General features: G+C 46.1%; 1 protein-coding gene across 3 annotated transcripts in view; it reads right to left on the minus strand.

Moving 5' to 3' along the window:
• Positions 1-20020, minus strand: part of LOC114585923 (beta-galactosidase-1-like protein 2) — a 75434-nt gene extending 55414 nt beyond the window's left edge. The window contains exons 1-5 of one of the 3 annotated variants that reach the window (XM_028708801.2): positions 19658-20020; positions 8624-8680; positions 5539-5736; positions 4146-4214; positions 1454-1549 (exon numbers count right to left, since the gene is read on the minus strand). In XM_028708801.2, the coding sequence (XP_028564634.2) occupies positions 1454-1549; positions 4146-4214; positions 5539-5736; positions 8624-8680; positions 19658-20007 (770 nt within the window). In that variant the 5' untranslated portion in view covers positions 20008-20020. Of the gene's footprint in view, positions 1-1453; positions 1550-4145; positions 4215-5538; positions 5737-8623; positions 8681-9588; positions 9633-19657 lie in introns of those variants that run through there. The other 2 variants (XM_028708803.2, XM_028708802.2) reach the window with 2 other exon arrangements.
• Positions 20021-20226: the final 206 nt, after the last annotated feature.

Raw genomic sequence — 20226 nt, forward strand, 5'->3', positions numbered from 1 at the left:
CGCCAGCATTATGCACAAAAGCACTTGATAGCGTTCCAGAGAAAATGGGTATAGGCACCCATAAGAGGAGGAAGCGAAAACAAGGCATATTTGTTCACACTTTGCATAAAAAAGAGGAAAGAAAAAATGTCTTGCTCTGAACACTAAGCATTTTCCTCCTCTCTTCTCTGCAAAATATTAAAGGGTGCAAAGCAATAATTGCCACGCATATGATACTTTGTGGGTTTTTGGCATAAGTCTGCAAAACTTGCATGCTTTAATATGAGCATCCTAGTTGAGGGTGAGGGAGAGGAGAACCGTGCACAGTGCCTTGAACTCTGTGGAGGAAAGATGTGATTTAAATGTAATAATAGTATTTATTTTAAAATCAGCTAGTCCATTCACCCCATTGCTGATGCATGAAATCACTGTTCAGATTTCCTGCACTGGAAGAGGGTTGGACAAGATGACCTTTGAAGGTCTGTGCGACTGTTTCTGTTTCCTATGTAAAATACCATCCGTGTAGGAATATTGCTATGTACTAAGTCAGGGAATTCAGCAAGGAACCCTGGGCTGACTTTACCCTGTGCCCTGCTTTATCCTCGAGGTGCCTCTCTCAGCACCTCTCTCAGCCTCCCCATGTGCAGGAGCAAATCTCTAACATCCTCGAGCTGTTTTCTAGGTTTGCTTTGCATGTGGACTTTCTTCATCTCCTACCTCACCCCGTGGGAACCTCCTGTTGATGCAAACGGGAGCCCAAATGAGAGGTTTCAAGAGCGCAGCATAGCCGCTGGGATCCTCTCCTGGTTACCAGATCTCGAGGGAGCTGCTGTCACAAGCTGCTGGTCTCCGCCTATTTATTTCCTCCAGTCATCTTTCCCACCAGAGGTTTAGCCTCCGCAGAGAACCTTTCGGGTAGCGGATCTTCGTTCGTTCTGCTCTCACGTCTTCTCTCCCCCTTTGTGGTATACCGGTGTGAGACATTTATGACTATTTTGATGCTGCTGCATCTTTTATTTATTTAAAATATTTGTGTACCCTGTCTCTCCTGCTGTCTGACGCAGCTTACAGATTCAGTTATAGCAAATCTCTTCAGATCAAATATGCAAAACCAAACTATATTTGAAGTAACTCCATGAAATTGCTCCTACCCATCTTTATTATTATTCTTAATATTGAAATGGCGTTCAAAAATAAGAGGTAGAAACCCAGTTTCCCAGGGGCAACAAGGGAAGTACAGGAGGGAAGTGTGCATCTATGCCAGCCTTCAGCAACCAGCGGCCCTGTATTTTGGACTACAACTAGCCATTTCAGAATCGCCAGACTTTCTTCATTTTCCTAACTAAGAGTCTGTTCCCTGAAGTCCTAGTGGGCAGTAGGAATTGAGAGCCACAGAGCCAGGGTTGACTGCCATTTCAAAAGACAACCAAAACTAGATAGTTTTACCTGGGCAGTTTTACCTAGATAGACTTACCTGGGCAGACCACCAAGGTCCCACTCGGAGCAAATATAAGGTCCTGGACGCAGAATCACCCACAGCCCAACTTCTTCAGCTGTCCTAAGGAAAGCCCTGGAGAAGGAAACAGCGTTAGGCAGAGTGAGGGAACCACAAAGCTGGCAGGAGATGTTGTAAAGAACAGCAACTAGCAAACCTTACAGATCTGGAGAACAATGATCTAGAAAGATCCCACAAGCTGTAGTGATAAAAGCATTGGCTTTTAAAACTGGTTGCTTCAAATCAATATATGAGAACGTCACTCCATGTTTCTCCAACACCGACTCCCTTCTCTACGTGTTCTCTCTCCCATTCCGCTCTCACCTTTGCTTTTTCTTCTTCCCCTTCTTTCTAATGACTACTTCCTCTTCTCCCATCTAAAGTCTATTATAGCTGCTAGCCCACTACATTTCAAAACTTTATGCTTGTCTTTGCCTCTCTTCCCACTGGCCAGTTTGTCTGTGACATTGGAGCATCTCAGCCAATTACAGCCCAAGGCTTCACTACTACCACAAAATCCCTTAGATGCTTAGCACATTAAAATGTAGTTAAACTGCAAATGAACAGCAGCAGTTTATCCTTGCCGGACATCAACCATCGGATGAGCCCATATGTTTTGCATTCTGCCTCTAGAAAAGGCCAGCCAAATGCCTTGGGAGCTCAGATGCAAGAGAAGACCCCTTTCCCAAACACTTTAGCTTGGAAAAGAAACAAAAGAGTAGACAGGAAATATGGTGCAAGTACAGCCATCTGATGGCTTTGTCACACTTTAACTGCATGCTCAAATCTCTGTTTCTCCCCAGATTTTTTTACCACACTGCCACAACCACATCCCAGGTCTGGAGCCATTGATGTGATGGAAGGTCACATCCCCTAGAACATCACCTGTGACTTGGGCCAATTGCAAAACAATGATACAAGCTGTACGCCATGGACTCAGTTCAGCCTACAGCAGTCACTCAAAGATGGGAGTTATCAGTCGTCAGCCATGTGGACCTTCTCTTGCCAAGGATGCAATCAAAATTTCAGACCGACAGAAACTGGAAATAATGAGGACTGAAGCATTCTATTCTTGGGCTTCTATCCAAAGTAGCCCCAGATATGTTTCTCTGTTACAAGGATTTTTCCTTCCCCAGTATGCCCCCTAAATCTTTTGGGTTTCCCCCAACACTTTGTAGAAGATTTGGGGAGGGCACAGAATATATGGCAGGGCAGGGAAAAGAAGCAGGAGAAGGAAGTTCCATTGCACAACTGTAGATACAGTGGTACCTTGGTTGTCAAACTTAATCCGTTCTGGGAGGTGTTCAACTCCCGGAACAGTTTGAAAACCAAGGTGCGGCTTCCAATTGGCAGCAGGAGCTTCCTGCACTCAGTCGGAAGCCGCAGAAATTGCGTTGGACGTTCAGCTTCCAAAAAAAGTTCGCAAACTTACTTCCAGGTTTGCACTGTTCGAGAGCAGATTTGTTCGGAAGCCAAGCCATTTGACAACCAAGGTACCACTGCACTTGCACTAACAGAAGGAAGGCACTGAATACCTCCTGCTGTATCCTGCGGTATTTTAATACATCCTTTGTAAGCATCCTAGCCTGGCTAACATAAGAAACAGCCCAAGATTCCTGCAACTACTGAATAGAAACCAAAGCCATATGAGAATGCCGTAATAAATTTATAGAGAACTTGGAAACCTTTATTAATTTTTGACACGTTAGACTGCACCCTTCAAAAGGTGTAAGAGGCTTAACTGAAATGTTGCAAAACTATATCAAATTGTACAGATTATGATTTGGGAAATGCATAGTGATATCCAACCAAGTCACATTCCGGTGACAATGGTGGGCTCATGTTACTTAAGAGTAATACTCTATTACGACTGCTGGATATTCTATGACTAGTGCTAGATATTACACATGGAATGAATAGGCGCTTTAAAAAAGGATTAAATTATAATTTATTATTTGTGATTGTAAAGAAAATTAAGTTAATTTTAAAAAATGTAAAAAGATTTGAGGTAGATGCAGCTTTGGTCTGAGCTGGGAAGGAATGAACACTGAGCCTTAAGCAGGCTTTATCCGGCACGGAGACAATTCAGCACCTGTTATTAACAAATGCTGACTCACCATATCTTTCTTCCTCTTACTCAGTCCCTTATGGATAGGGTTGGCAGACTCTGAACAAGCTTTATTGTCAAATGGAGTGGAGAAACAAAAGATTGCTATGCAGGGCATAAGCCTGCAGAATTGCAGGGCAGGAATCTCCTTATTAACTCATCTTTAACTCATAGAGCTGGAGGGAAACTATTCATACTGCTCCCTGAAGATCCTTCCTCTCAGCTTAATTTGTGTCTTCACAAATTGAGCTTTGAAAAATTTCCACTTCTAAAGGGATAGAGCACAGCTCCCTCCCAGTCTCTCTCCCCGCCCCCGGCCCCAGATCTTCTTCTAGCAATACTAACCCAAACAACAACAACCCCCCAATGTCTAATGTACTGTAAACTACAAACCCTGCTCCAATATTCTGCAGCCAGCGGCAACTAAAGCCAGAGAAATTGTCCCAACTGAATAACATTATTTGTTTACAATAAATTTGATTTCTCAGGTTGCAGAATTTACTTGTGTGTGGGTTTGTTTCAGCCATGGACTGTGAGATCCATACTTCAGATCAGGATAGGTACCTCAGATCCAGGTTTCCACGGAAGTCAAATTTCCCTCTTACTTCCTCGTGAAGATTCCATGGGACATACCTGAAAGACAGAATGAATTAGCTGCCCGTTTCAACACTGGTTTCAGGGGTCAAGCAAGGAAATCAGCTGACTATCCCCACTTCACATCCCATAAATCTTTTAGAGCAACAATAGCCAACTGATGGTGTGTGAGGCGGATTGAGGCCCCCAAAGTTTGCCAACAGTTTTGCTCTTTTGGAAAAGAAAATCAGTGATCAAGTTGTAAGAAACATAAACATTACTCTCCTATGAATTTTGTATGCAATATACATGCAACCCACTTGAAGAAGCTGTTAAGTCCTTAACACCAGGTGACATCAACTTTTAGTATGGAAATTAAGACAAGGGAGACGTCAAAAGGTGCACACAGAATGACTTATTAGCCCAAAGTTTATAAATCAGTTGTTCCCAAGGAAGGCTTAACAGGCAAATAATATTTATAACTGAAGAATGATGGGTGAATCTATCCATTTCTACTCCGTGTTGCAGATTTTTACCCATAACTGTAGTATTTTTGCATTAATCTGTTGATATTTTTTGAATCCTCTCTAAATATGTATTTAGTACGTATTTGTAGGCACATTTCTTTCAGAATACCTGTTTAAATACATACTTTTGGTATAACTTCCAAGAACAGCATCACAACATTTGGAGAAGTACAAACTCCAATGGACAGCTCATCTCTGATCAGTAAAAAAACTATGAACTGTTTTGTTTTGGAATTCACAGAGATTGGATTGTTTAAGCATCCCCTCTTTGAGGCCTTCTGTCTTTCTCTTCTTTTTGTGCACTGGAATCTTCCTTCCTTTCCTTTTCCAGCTTTATCACAAAGCCTGCCTTTTGGTGAGGGTGGTTGGCTTGTGTGACAACACACCCCCACAGTTCAGTGTCCCCAATTTAGAGAAGAAAAATTAAGGGAAGGGCTGTAGCTCAGTGCCAAAGCACATGTTTTGCATGCAAAAAGGCCCCAGGTTCAATCCCAGAATCTACAGGTAGGCTTGGGAGAACTGCTTGTCTTAAGCCTTGGAGAGCCACTGCCAGTGTAGACATTGGTACAATTTCATGTGGGTGGCATGGAAAGGGAAAAAGGGGGTGAAGGGTGGCAGAAGAGAGAAAGGGAGCAGCAGGAAGATATGTGGCCTCACACACTTTGGGTACACGGCCTTCAAAAGTTTATGCCAGTGGGAATTTGACCCTCAATAGTGGGGGAGGTAATTCATCTCTGGTGTAGAGAGATGCCACAAAGCTAGATGCTCCGACTCTGTGTTAAGGCAGCTTCCTATCATGTTCCCATGAAGCCAGCAGCTACAAACTGGACTGAGCCTGCAGTAAGGGCAGCACTTACGTCGTGAGGGTGTTCAAGCCGCAGGCCTTCATCTTAATCAAGCGGTCTTTCCAGTATTCACGGGGGATGCGGAAATAGTGCATTGAGCCTCCAAAGATGCGAAACTCCTTGCCCTCCAGCAAGAACTTAGAGTTCCTGGCCTGCAAGCCATGGATCCTGCCCCGCAAGCGCATGGGGACCAGGCCACTCCAGTTAAACCTAGAATGGGGGAAAAAGTTCAGGGGTAGCACAGCCAAAGTCAAGACATGGAGACTTCCTGGAAAGTGACAGCTAGTCTGACTTCTTGTCAAAGCGAGCTGGGGAACACTATCAAGTCAGATAACAGAGAAAGGTTGTGTGGGTCTTTTAGGCACTCTTCGGTATAGTTCTTGCTGAAAAGGCAAGGCTGTGCCTGGGTCATGCTACTTTGAACTGCATGTTTAAAAACTAGCTCTTCAGGAAGATCAGGAAATAACCCTTGTCCCTTACATCCTGGTTTTATATGTACAAATAATTATACTGGATGGCAGGTGGGGCTAAACCTTTGGTCCAAGGTTCACATAGTTAGTTAGCCCTCCAAGGATGGGATGCCAGCAGGGTGTGTGGCCAAGATATATACAGACAGTCAAGCGCACACGCACACACACACACACACACACACATTTAGACAGCCAATCAGCAGATGAGTGGAAGGGTTTCCTCCCCATGGCAACACTAGGCTGGGAGGAGAGGTTTCTCACCTCCTAGCCCAGAAATGGGAAGGGAAACCACACTCTCTTCTGCATTTCCCCCCAGGCACAGTACTGGGTTTCCCCCCTTCTCCTAGCTCAGCACTGCGATGAAAGCAAAAATGAAGCAGAAGAAGCAGGTTCCTGCCATCTCAGTGCTGCAATGGAGAGGAAAGCTCCATCTACTCTGCAAAGGTCCTCTTCTCCCTAGGGAGACACCATTGCTAGGATGTCTAAGAGCAGAGAGAGAAGAGGTGCCTTTGCATAGGGAGATTTTGCTAGAATCGGGCAGGCTGTAAGTGCCTTTGATAGCTGCATCTAGCATGTGTTATGGGTTCACCAACCCTGTTGTATGGATGATGATGATGATGATGTGTGTGTGTGTGTGTGTGTGTATGTATATATATATATATATATATATATATATATATATATACACACACACACACACACACACAACTCAAGTCTAAGTTTAAACAATCTGTGACCCATCAGTCAGTCAGTCGGATTCTTATCCTTATGTTCCTCCAAAAGGTTACAGAATTGACCCTGCCTTATCCTCACAATCCTGTGAACTACATTACAGTTAAAGATAGTGTCTGGCCATAGGTAACCCAGTGAGTTCCATAGCTAAGGAAACATCCAACATGGTACAACACTGGTCCACCAAGGGCTGGACACGCACACCCCTCCCCATCTTTTCAAGAATCCAAAATAGAAGTTTTTCTGAACCCTTAGTGAGCAATGCTCAGCTCTGGGGTGACGGTATTACTTATGTAACCTGGTGATCTAATTATGCAGTGTGGCTTATTACTCTTAAATGCAGGTAGATTTAATGGCCACGGCATCACAGGGCATAATGCAGTTGTGTGCACTTACATTGCCTCGAACAGGAGATGCTCTAGAAGTATTACTTAGCATATCAAAGATGTGCAGAGTCCTTGCTACATAGGAGAGAGGGGCTCTATGCAACGGAGGGGGGGGGGACTGCTGAGGACATGGGCATTGCAAGATACATTGAAGGACTCAGGGCACTCCATGATACAACCTGGCATAAATGCAAATTTATATGTAAATATGCCTCTGGGAAATGAAGATGATGGGTGGCTGGCATCTCACCAGAATGGTGTTTTGCAGCACACCCAGTAGCCATAAAAGCAACATTTTTACCCATGAAAATACAGAGGGTGTGGTGGGAGTTTGAGTTCTGCCATGTTCATTTTCCTCACACAACCAAACAGTTTGCTTCTCCCCACTCCCACTTCATGAGACCATGAGATAATACTAGGCAGCTAATAAGGAACTTGGATATTGAAACAAAAAACTGTCTAGCTGTAATAATAGTATAGATAAGCAGGGATCCTGAGGGCTCCATACAGGCTTCCCCGTTTATACCACAGCATCAGATGCTCTCTGGAAAATATCTTCTGAAAGAACCCACCAGATTGCCATCCAGTGCAGCTCAAGGTGTTTATACAAGCACTTCCCTGAAGTATGCAGTGGATTCTCACTGGCAGTCCTTACAATGCCCTATAACAAAGCAGGGCATTCAGATTATCCCCACAGTGAAGAAATTTATGTTTGTGGTGGAGCTGAGATTTGAACCAGCGGCTTCCTACCACCCAACCGCCATTGAGATCAATGGAAATCACAGAGGCCACACATAACTGGACTGCCTGTGTGGGTTCCCCACTCCTCTCCACTCACAGTTTAGTTCCTTGAATGTTACCTCCCAAGTGACGGTGGGAAGCAGCGTCAAGCATGCTTGCTGACTGTAAGCCAGGTATGGGGAACCTGTGGCCCTCCAGATGTTTTTGAACTCCAGCTCTGGTCAGCCCCAGCAAGCATGGCCAAGAGTCAGATATTATGGGAGTTGGAGTCCAACAACGTCCCCGACTCTACTATAAAGGGCAAATGAAAACTGAACTGGACAGATTCCAAAAATGCTTTCCCACCAGTTGTAGGAGAAGCCATAGAGGAAGTATTTACAGTGGTGACTGCATGGGTTGGGATCCTCTTTCCAGACAGAGGGAAAGGAAGACCTATACGTAGCGTTGTATCTGGCCTCCTAAATCTCAGGATCTCAAGTTGAACACCCACAACAGGAACAAGCTACACCATACAGTGCTAGACCCTGGACGATATATAAATACCGTTTCTAGGCTAAACACACAGGGTTTGGGGAGAGACATCACAATCCAGGGTAAAGGGGAAGAAGCCTCTCTCTTGCTGGCACAGTCTAGCGAAAGGAGACTAGCAAAGAGTAAAAAAGAAGCATTTGGTGAGGAAGGGATATGAGTTCTGAACTACAACACAGCATCAAGGAAACTAAATCTGAAACTTGGAAATCCTGACCACACAGATAGTATAGATAGTACCTCTGAACCTCCTCATCCCTACAGGCCTCCGAAACAACAGGCAGGCAGGGGATATACCTGGAAAAAGAAGTTCGCATTAAATGTGGCATGTCTGAATTGGGAGGTCCAGCAAGAAATGACAAGCTAGCATTCCCCGGTGATAAGTTTAAAGTCCAGCATTCCCAGTGCTACAGATTTTGCTGCTTTCCTTTTTAAAGGGATTGTTTCATCGGTGGTGCCACAACTCCAGGATTCCTTCTCCAGGGACATCCAGCGGACACCTTCCTGATGCATTTGCAGAGAAGCTGTCGAAATGCTTTTATGTACACAGGCATTTTGTCGTTTTAATTCACTCGCCTCGCCGCTCACCCTGCTGCTGCCTTTCAGTGTTGGTTTTATTGATTGTCTGGCTGCCCTTCCTAACCGATTTGTTTTACCAAAAATGCCAGAGGGTGCACATGCAGAAAAACGGCCCACTGACTATATAAAATAAACAAATAAATAATAAATTAAGTTTGCCAGTTCGGGTTCAGGCTGGGGCCTCTGCCAAAGCATGAGAAACAATGGGCTGGATCCAAACTTAGTCATGTTTAGAGGAGATGCACGGAAATAAATGGCACTTAAGTCCCATTCTCCATAATGTTTCATTGGACAAGACGTGATTGCTATACAAGCAGGGCGTGAGGAAAAATCATTTAAGTCAGATGTACAAAAAATAAGCTGATCATGTAGCCACAAAGTAAGCAACACCACCAGTCTAATTTGTTTTTTGTTATATATTTCCTTATCCCCTTCTGTTTTGTGCAATATATTGCCTGATTTAGATCTGCCCCCAGCTGAAATACATGTAATAGTTACCCTTTCCTATCCTATTTTACTCTCTTTCTATTGTCTGTTGAAAACTTTTAGATTTGAAGTCCCGTAAAGGCAGCAACCTGGTTTGGTGGCGGTGTTTTGTTCTTGTGCTACTATTAGCAACCTCCTACCTGGTATTGTGTGGGAATTCTAAGAAATAAACAAAAAGAATCAGTGAGGTTTTGACATCCGGGGTAAAAATCAGTGCAGTTTGGAAAGGCTGAAACCACCATCTTGATTCAAAATGGCCTCCAGCTGTATCCAAACACAGATGCAAACCTGCTCCTCAGGCCCAAGAACCATCATGGAAAAGTTGGTTATAGTATCTTTAAGAGGTATACGGATGCATAGTGAACATGCAAGCAACTTTCAAAAATATACAGCAGATTTTAAGCTGGGATGGTCAAATAGCAGCTTGCAGAATGGATCCGAGATCCATCAAGCGGTCCTAGCTGAGTCAGAACAAACTGCCCACTGTTCAAACAAGTGTTTTGAACACTTGTTTAAAAAAGGTCAGGCAGGGCAAGCCTGTTTCCAAAAGTATGAGGACCTACCCTCGGCAGGCCACTCCCACTTTGTACAATGCAAAGGGGAGAACCACACAGCACAAATAATAGGCTTAGTCAATTTGGACAAGAAACTCTCTGTAACCTCCAAAGTGACTGACATCTGCTTTCTACTTACACGAGGGAGCATTTAGCAGAACTGTTGGGTTTTATAAAGGCTTCTTCTCACCTTCCAGGAGACACAGAGCAAAAATAAACACGAAGCAGCAGAATCTCAGCACAATTAAAGCACATCAAACCATTACTTTCTCTCTCTCTCTATATATATATATATACATTGCAGGTGTTTGGAAGGGGGGTGGCATATGGTTTCCCCACCTTTCAGGATCCACAAGTTTCCCAAATATTCCAAGCCCCATAAGAACAGACACCCAAAAATCCCCGTAGAGATGAAACACCCTCAGGAGAGCTAAAAAGATGCACCTGCAAAGACCGGCTTCAAAGTCAGGTGGGATCCAGGACACAGAATGAGTTATGGGGACAGGCTTGTCATCCATCAGCGCTTTGATGGATATATATCTAAAAGCAAAACAATCCCCCACCCACCACACTAGCAGCACCAAGGCTGACATGAGCTACTATTAGCCTGACACAGGAACTGATTTATAGCTCTGGCGATCCATCTTTCCTTGCACATTACTTTTTATGATCGACAAGGAGTGGTTGTATTATGTGTAGCGCTTATTTTAAAGCCTTTAAATCATATCCCGCTAGATATGGCATCACTCTCCAGTAATGCCCACCACCCCCCACTCCCACCCCCCACTGCCACAGCCACCCTACTTGAAGTCTGCTTAGGAAAAATTTCCCCTGGCAGTGACTGCCTCAGCAAAATTCTGGCTTTCTCTTTGTTTCTGTGCTATGAGATCTCAGCTCTTACTCGGTAAAACACCCACAGGGACACATGAACAGCCCCAAACCAGTCTCTTGTCATCTCTCCCATTCCATTTTTTATCTGTATTTATGGATTATTATTATTATTTTAATGCTATTGCGTTTATATCCCTCCCTTTCCTCCAAAGAACTCAAGACGGCATACATAGTTCTCCTCCTCCCCATTCTATCCTCACAACAACCCTGTGGGGTGGGTTGGCCCGAGAGTGAGTAACGTGGGATGCAATCGGATTTTCGGCGTTTCAAAGGATAGGGAGAGGATCAAGTGTGTGGAAGCAGTAGGAGCAGAATGTCACATAGGTGAGGATGAATTGAAGCGGACTTGAGGGGTTCACAAGTCACATTGGGCTAAGATATGGATGGGCCCTAATAATCTGCAGTGGATCCTACCCCCCCCCCCCCCGGGACATAACATCGCAGATTAATTCTTACTTAAACTCCTGTAAACCTTGACCAGAATATACATTACATTTAAAGGCCTTATTAAAAACCCATCTCCCCACTGACCTTAGGGCTATGTTTATTACTCAACTTTAACAGGTCACAGATAAGAATAGCTGTGACAGCGTTCTTTGGAGGAGAATGAATCTACAAGCAAGAGATGACGACAGGCAGACAAGAAAGAGTCTGAGCTGGTTGGAAGATGACTCTGGAAGAGGAAGAATTAAGAAGCAGGACAGAACTGGCTCCTGCAGGAAGAAATATGTGCTGATATTTGTGCACACGCACACCAACCAACCTCCCTAAGGAGGTGCATCTGTGTAAGCAGATTTATGCTCACAGATCCCTTGCTGAATCAGGAGCAGTAGGCACAAATCAGGTATGCACCTCGATATATGTACCTGAATGAGGTTGCAGCATTGATAAGGAACTTGGCAGCATTGGTGAGGAACTTGTGGCCCTCCGGATGTTGCTGGACTACAACTCCCATCATCCTTGACTAGCAATCATTCTGGCTGAAGAGGCTGATGGGAGTTAGGAGTCCAGGGACATCTGAAGAGCCACAAGTTCCCCACCCTGGGATATGAACTATATGGCTCTGAATGGGACTCTTACAAAAGTCCAAATGTGCATCCCCACCAATGATCTCAAGCAACTACTCACACAATGGCATCTTGCACAGGTCCTATTGGTGTTAAGTTCCTGGGAGAACTGCAGTAGGTCAGACTGTGCCATATGCTAGATTGCATTGCTAGCAGCCTCTCTATGTTCCCATTCTACTTATGAGCAATAAACTTCTCTAGCCAGCAACCAGGTCCCATGAGTCTCCAGGTCTTAAAAAGGAGACAGCTAGCAAATTATTTTAATAAAAAGGGGTGGGGAGAACTGGAAGGATGAATGCAGTTTAATGCTTTCACCCAGAAATGAAGGTAGGGCAACTCTGTGCAGCCCAGAAGGCTGGAGTAATGGGCAGGAACCCAACTTTTTCTGCTTTTATCACTTTGCAAACCCCCATCTACATTGATGGAACTAAATCGACATCAGCCTATTTTGCCTCAGGCTCAATTCTGCCCTTTTCTAGTAGCAGATGGCAGGTTTAGAAAGGCTATCTGCTACTTCATAAAATCACAGCATTGTTTGTTTTAGAATTGCTCTTTGTTTCTTTGTGTGCATGCCCTGTTTCCTAGATTCCTTCATGCTTGCTTTGCTGCTTTGTTTGCACTGTGCAGGGTCAATGACAGATATTGTCTACAGCACCTTGCTGGAGAAGATAGTGCTTTGTTTGTACCTCACAAAGCGATAACAAATTAACGACATTACATTACTACTGCTCTTGCTAGGCTTTTAGTGGTGGCTGGGGGAGTAATTAAAACATGTGGGCTCTGAACAGCACCAAATCTGCCAGACGTTAGAGCTCCAAAGAACAATACTAGCCTCTACTTTGTAGTGGACCAGCCTCCTATTTAGCAGCTCACCTGCAGGTGACCAGAAATTTCACATAGGTGACTGAGTGGGCTGGTGCAGGAGGGACAGGTCATTCCATCCCTCCTCTATCCATCCTTTTGGTAGAAGACTCATTGTTTACGAGCCTGCTAAGATGCTGCCTTTCTATGCTGGTGGCCAACACAAGCTACCAGTCTTTTAGCAAGATAATTTGTGATCCCATTTACAAGGCTGTTACATATTTTAAAATGAAAGTTTTATAAATCACATAGAATTGTTCATCTGGCAGAACATGTATAAAACAAGGGAGGGAAATGGGGTATATTCTGGGAAACCCAAAGGGTTGTGTCGCATGCCAATCCATCCAAATGTGTCTTCAGTATAAACCATAGCTTGCTTGTCCTGTAAACCAGTGTTTCCCAACCTTTTTTGGGCAAAGGCACACTTGTTTCATGAAAAAAATCTCGAGGCACACCACCATTAGAAAATGTTTAAAAAATTAACTCTGTGCCTATATTGACTATATATAAAGTAACTCTCTTTAATAGGAAATGAAGTTTTTATAGCAAATGAAGGAAGAGTAAGCAGGCTGGGGTGGGTTAAGTAAGGGCTGAAAGTGCCTAGATGAAGTGGGGGAAGCTAGAGAGAAGGTACATTCAGACGTTTGAGGATAGACTAGGTTCTTTATGTGAATGATAGGTGAGTTATTTGACAGATCGAACTGAGAGCAAGGTGTGGCTTGTGTGGCTGGGGTGGACATGAATGTTTGGGGTGCAAACCCCAGGCCGGCCAGGTCCGAGGGGGGGCAGGGAGAGACGGGCCTGCCTGCCTCTGCCTGCGCTGTGGTGTGTTTTGCCCCGACCGACAGACGGACCGACCTGCCAGCTGTCTCCGCAGTAGCAGCGCGGACTGGAGCTCCGTCATTCTCCCCGCCAGTGCCCGGGGAGGGGAGTGTGGGGCGGCCGCTGTGGAAGCGACGGCGTGCTCCTCCTCCTCCTCCTCTTGCCGGGCTAGAGCCAGCCGGCTAGCGCTCGCCCCTCCTTGCTCGAGCCGACCCCGCCGCCGGGGGCCTTCCCGTCCTCTCAGCGGCGCCGCCTCGCGTCCCTCGTCCGGGGGTTGGGAGGGGGCTGGGGGGGAGGAAGGGGGCGAGGGGGAGCAGCCGCCGCCGCTCCTGAGGAGATTCTGAGGCGGTGGCGGGCGACGCGTGGCGGAAGAGGAGGGGTCCCGCCAGCCCCGCGTTTCTCTCTCTCTCCCCCTCACGGAAACCTTCCCCTCAGCTTCTGCCGCTTTTTCTCTTCTTTCCCTCTTCCTTTTTTTTTTTTGTTTTTTTATAAAATGAAAAATCTTTCCTTTCTCTCTTTTCCAGCCCCCCCTCCCCTCTTCATGGAATTTCACTGCACTCGGGCGCCGCGGCGCGCAGGCGCACTGCTCGCTCCTCTTTCCGTGCAGGCGCCTTCTCTCGCTCTTTCGCCTCCTTTTCTTTCTCTCTCGATGGTCCGCCTACAAAGGAGCGAGGGAGGCGCCCGCCATGTTTGGATTTGCATCCAGCAGGAGATGCCGCCGCCGCCCCGCCTCTCGCCGCCCGACTCGCCCGCCTCCCTCCCACGGCACACCAGGCAACGTCTCGCGGCACACTAGTGTGCTGCGGAACACCGGTTGGGAAACACTGCTGTAAACAGTATCCCAAAGGAAACAGAAAGCTTACAAGCATTCTACAACTGCCCATAGCTTTATCCAAGGGCTGAATTACACTTTAGTCTTGATATTTTGTAAAACCAGATGCCATGTCATACAAAAAAGATTGTGTGTGTCTGTCAAGGAAGAGCAGGTGAAAGGGACGCCATGGGGGGGTGGGGCACTACTGAAAGGATACCAGAAATAGCAGGATGACACAGGGCCCCAGTATGCCAGTGTTTCAAAATGAAGAGCAAGCGGCAGTCTTTAGTACACAGATTTCTTTCTATCACCTCTGCTACCTGGAAAGTTATAAAATCTCAACCATGTCGGTTCACTGCTAGCACTGAACATTGTGCAGCCAGGGAACAGATGATTATAAACCCACATAAAACAACAAAGGAGCATAAACTATCAGATCATAAGTAAGCAAAGACACCCCTCAATCAGCAGTCTTTTCTCCCACAACCACAATGGTAAGGGGGGGCTGTCTCTTTGGAGCCACATACACAATCACACCCTTCAGGTTAATTTAAGGCAGAATACCTACCACCCTAACCTAATAATGTTGCTTAGAGTCACACTCTATAAGCATGATGTGAAAGAGAGGGAGGGGAAAATCCTCTCCTATTCCCCACTGTGATTATCAAAATGGAACAGCAGTTCGTCAACAGGTCTGATAATCAAGATGTTTCTCTTCCTTAATTTATAACTAGTATCTTGTAAACTTTGACTTGACCTTGCGTTTGGCACTGCCTAGTGAAGTGCTCAGCCCAGCCCAGCTTCATGCAGCCTCACAGTTTAGGGGAGTTAGAACTATAAAACAGTGAGATAAAACAATAAATTAAAACAACAAAACGAAGCACTAAAAGGAGTTAAGAAATAAAATGGAGGAGAGGATAAAAACAAATGCTAAGGGTTGGTTATAGAGCAGAAACTTGCCTTACAGCTCAAAACCCTGCTTCAAGCATTCGGCAGTGCACTAACATCTGAAGTGTATTTAATCTGAGACACACACCAGGAGAAACTGACTGCTTGCATTACCTGGTTGGCAGTTTCTAGAAGATCAGCCTGAATTGTATATGTCTTGTTTATGTGGAATTTTTCTAGGTTTGACTTGGGTTAAAGCTGATCAAGGCTGCAATCCTAGACACACTTGAAGCTCCACTTCTCGAACCTCACGCATGGGGTACCTGTGGTCGTCCGGATGTTGTTGGTCCCCAATTTCCCTTAGCCTCAGTCAACAAGGCGAATGATGGGAATCAGAGTCCAGCAGCATCTGCGCAGCCACAGGTTCCCCACCACTGCACCAAGTAAACATGTTTAGGTTTGTGCTGCAAAGTTTTATAGTGGCACAGTAAGTGATCATGTAAACCACAAAATGCAGTTATTCATGACCTAAAAAGAAAAATGCATTCAGGTACAATAAACCGGTACATTTCCTCTCACCAGCTGCCAGACAAGCACTTGAGAAATATTGCTTGTCTCTTTAAACATGCTGATGCACCAGAAGGATATAAAGATGCTGAGATGCCGAACCTTTCCCAAGTCCCTTCGCTCACCTTCCTTCCCTGCCTACTGTTCATAGAACTGAAGTCCTACTTGTTACACCAGACAGGAGAGTGGGCTAAAAGGCCAGTGCAGGATCAATGTGAGGAATATAGTCAAAAGAGGAGATTAGAGACTAAAGAGGATTGGATAAATTCATGGAGTATTCGGCTATCAATGTCTACTAGCCCCACAAAAGCTATATTCTACCTCCACTGTCGGAGTCAGTAAGCTTCTAAATACGTTGTTGGGAATCACCAGTGGGAAGAGTGCTGTTGTTAATCAGGTTTCCCACAGGCATCTAGTTGGTCACTGTTAGAAAAGGATGCCGGACAATATCAGCCACTGACCTGATCCAGCAAGATTCTTCTTATGTCCAGGGGGTTGTAGCCAAAGTAGCACTAAGTTGCTGGTTTCATCAATGCTAGGATTTCTCAGTGCACAACAGAACATTCTCCCTCTCTCTTCCCTAGTCCTGAATCTATTATGAGTATTCCCCAGCCCTGGATAGCAGATCTGAGTGGAGGGGACATGCAGGGATAATGCTGGGATGGGAAGGGAGAGACGGGGGAAGTCTAATTGAACTAGTGGTGATTCTTGCAAATGCACAGCTAATTAGTTGAGCACCGCCTTTAATGTTTAAACGCAGCAGGATCTCTGGGCTGCATTGTGGTAACTCCTCGTTGCTGTATGGAAACAAGTGTCTTGTAACAATGAAAGGCAGCCTTTTATCTAACAATGAACTTGGTAGCCATAGGTGACAAGGAGTTCTCTGAAGGCCAGTGAGCGAGTTAGTCGTTCCATCCAGCCTGCTTAGAAGGCAATGTTTTACTAGCCTGCTAAGAAGCCACTAGTCTACATTTCCATGCTAGCCTCAGAAAGCAGGAATGTGCCTCCCCTTTTCTATGGAAATGCAGGCTATTAGTCTCTTCTCAGGCTAGTGAACATTTTTATTGTTTTTTAAGGCTAGTAATTTTTGTGGGTTTCGTTTCAAGGCTGCATAAGGGGTCTTATACCTTGCAAAAGTGGGAGGTTACTGGAAAACTAATTTTTTTTTAATCAAAAATTGCATTGGTAGTAATATAAGTGAGGAGCTGGATTGCACCCAATGACCAGACTCACCCAAATAACATTAGAAAGAAAAGGCTCTTCCTACATGCACGCCAAGAGCCTTTGGGCAGTCAGGTTGTTTCTTGACTGAACACAAGGAAGAGCTGTGCATGCATAAGGCCCTTTCTTGCTTGGCCAGTGGGCACAATCCCAGACTCCCTCATATGTTCAGTGCTGTACATGTGTCATGTGTAAACATGGCTCACTATCTTCCTGTTATAATGATTTACAACTTCTCAGAGTTCTTCAGACTGAATTTGTGTCCTGTAAACTCTTGAGCTGTGTACATGCCGTACATTTAAAGCACATCCCCCACCCACCCCAAAAATCCTGGGAAATGCAGCTTACCCTTCACATTGCTACAACTTGCCAGCACCCTTAAGAAACTACAGTTCCCAGGATTGCTTGGGGATAGGGGTGTGCTTTAAATGCCTTGGTCTTGAGCTAAGGAGAGAGGTAATGTGAATCTTTGATGGAGGGCTGAAGGACAAACTGCCTAGAAAAGCACAATCAATCAAGCCAGGCTGCTTACAAATGTTCCAATATTTCAGATGAGAACAGGACACACTCATATCGTTGTTAACACTCACCCACCCTTCTGCATATTGCTAAGAGTTCCTTCTTCTTCTCTGAACTTGTTTACCTTGGAATTGCCCATCTGACACTGATTTAAGAGGATGGAGGAAGTTTCTCATTTTGGTTAAAAATATACTAGCCAGTGTGGTGTAGTGGTTAAGAGCGGTAGTCTCGTAATCTGGGGAACCGGGTTCGCGTCTCCGCTCCTCCACATGCAGCTGCTGGGTGACCTTGGGCCAGTCATACTTCTTTGAAGTCTCTCAGCCCCACTTAACTCACAGAGTGTTTGTTGTGGGGGAGGAAGGGAAAGGAGATTGTTAGCCGCTTTGAGACTCCTTAAAGGGAGTGAAAGGCGGGGTATCAAATCCAAACTCTTCTTCTTCTTCTAGAAAGCTTTGAGTTCTCTCTCCTATGATTCTAAAAAAGAACTAAAGTGCACTGGAGAGCACCTTCCTGTCTATGTATGCACCCTGGAGTGACTATACATGCCCCAGTTCAATGATTTAATAGTTAGAGACCAGGGTACAGGCAGCAAGCTTGAGAAATTGCAAATGGACCTTCTCAGACATTTTTAAAAATGCAGTTTAGTACACCATGTTTTTAATAAGTCACCCGTAAAATCAACTCCCATCGTTCTTCACCACTGACCTTGCTGGCATGGGCTAATGTAATATCTTTGCCCAACCTGACGCTCAAACCCACAACCCTGAGATTAAGAGTCTACCACTCTACTGACTGAGCTAACCCTTCAGGCTCTGCTGAATAGGGACCACTGGAGAGAACTGCTGATTTCTGAACCAACCAGCTGGTCATTTCTAGTCAGTTGACAAACGTACCTGTCAATTAATATGGTTGTGTACAATTCTGAGGGGAACTAGACTCGCAGATCTCCTTAGAGAAGTTCTACAAAATAGGTCCTGCAACTTGGGGTGCTATTTTTTCCCCCTGTCTCTAAGATCATTAGAGCAGTTTGATTTGCAGAGACAGAGCATGTGAACAGGAAAAGCTTCATGATAGCCATCTTCAAATACCTAAAGGGCTGTCACGTGGAAGATGGAGCTAGCTTGTTTTCTCCTGTTCTGGAGGGTAGGACCTGAACTTCAAGTTACAAGAAAGGAGATTCCCACTAAACGTCCAGAAGAACTTTCTGACGGGAGGAGGAGGAGGAGTTTGGATTTGATATCCCGCTTTATCACTACCCGAAGGAGTCTCAAAGCAGCTAACATTCTCCTTTCCCTTCCTTCCCCACAACAAACACTCTGTGAGGTGAGTGGGGCTGAGAGACTTCAGAGAAGTGTGACTGGCCCAAGTTCACCCAGCAGCTGCATGTGGAGGAGCAGAGACGCGAACCCAGTTCCCCAGATTACGAGACTACCGCTCTTAACCACTACACCACACTGGCTCTGTTCGACAGTGGAACTGACTCCCTTTGGAAGGGGCGACCTCCCCTTCATTGAAAGGTTTTTAAGCAGAGGTTGGATGGCCATCTCTCATGGATGATCTAGTTGTGCAGGGGGCTGGACTAGATCACCCCTGGTTCCAGTCCAACTTGTCCAATTTTATGAACAACCTTGCGAGGTAGGTTCACTCTTTATACCTAAGGCAACCTTATGCTGTATATAATTTGGAAAGGTGGGGGGAGGCAAAAATGGGGGGGCAGAGGACCATGGTGAAAACATGTTCCATTGAAGGTGGGGGGGCACCCTAGGAGTAAAAGAGGAGAAACCTAGATTTAACCCCTTCCCACTAGAATGGGGCTGGGAGGAAGAGGGATGAAGGGTCTATGGGCGCTCCAAAGGGTGGATGGAATGGGGGGGTCGTTTGCCCATATATGGGCATGGGCGGAGCCCTCCTCGGGGAAGGGGCGGGGCTCGGCCGGCAGGAGGCGGGGCCAGATTAGCATATCGCGTCCAGGCCCCGCCCCTTTCTCCTCAGCGGCTCCTCTCACCTGCTCAGCACGACGATGGCCAACACCAGCACGAAGGCGCCCGCGAAGAGACGCCGCCGCCGGCGCCCCCCGCAGCTCCACATGCTTTGGAGGCGGCCCGGCGCAGCCCCGGCTCCGTTACCAGGGACTCCGACTCTCGCTACCATTGGCGGCGCCGTTACTAACACGGGCGCCTCCCATTGGAGGGAGGGAGGCACCTTCGCTCGGCTGTCGTTGGCCGCCGCCGAAGCGCCGAGAGCGAAGGGCGGGAGCGCCGGCCCGGTCCCTCCAGGCGATTGGCCGGTGTCGCGCCATCGGAGGCGGGACCAGTCTCTCGTTCCTGATTGGGCGGGCGCTCTCCCGTCGATCATGCTTCGCTCCCTGCATTCTAAGGCTCCCGCTCTCCCACCTGTTCCCGCTGGCGAATGCCTTAGCCTGGCGAGGTGCCAAGCCGTGCAAAAAGCAAAGGGGCGGGGGGGGGGCAGAAAGCGATGCTGGATCTGCACATGCTCAGAGGCTGAGCGATCCTGGGCAGCCGGCTTGCCCGTTGGCAGCTGGCCGCCTGCACGCTCAGAAGTGGAGCTGGACTG

This window comes from Podarcis muralis, chromosome 15 (genome assembly GCF_964188315.1).
Source record: "Podarcis muralis chromosome 15, rPodMur119.hap1.1, whole genome shotgun sequence".
NCBI classification, from domain to species: Eukaryota; Metazoa; Chordata; class Lepidosauria; order Squamata; family Lacertidae; genus Podarcis; species Podarcis muralis.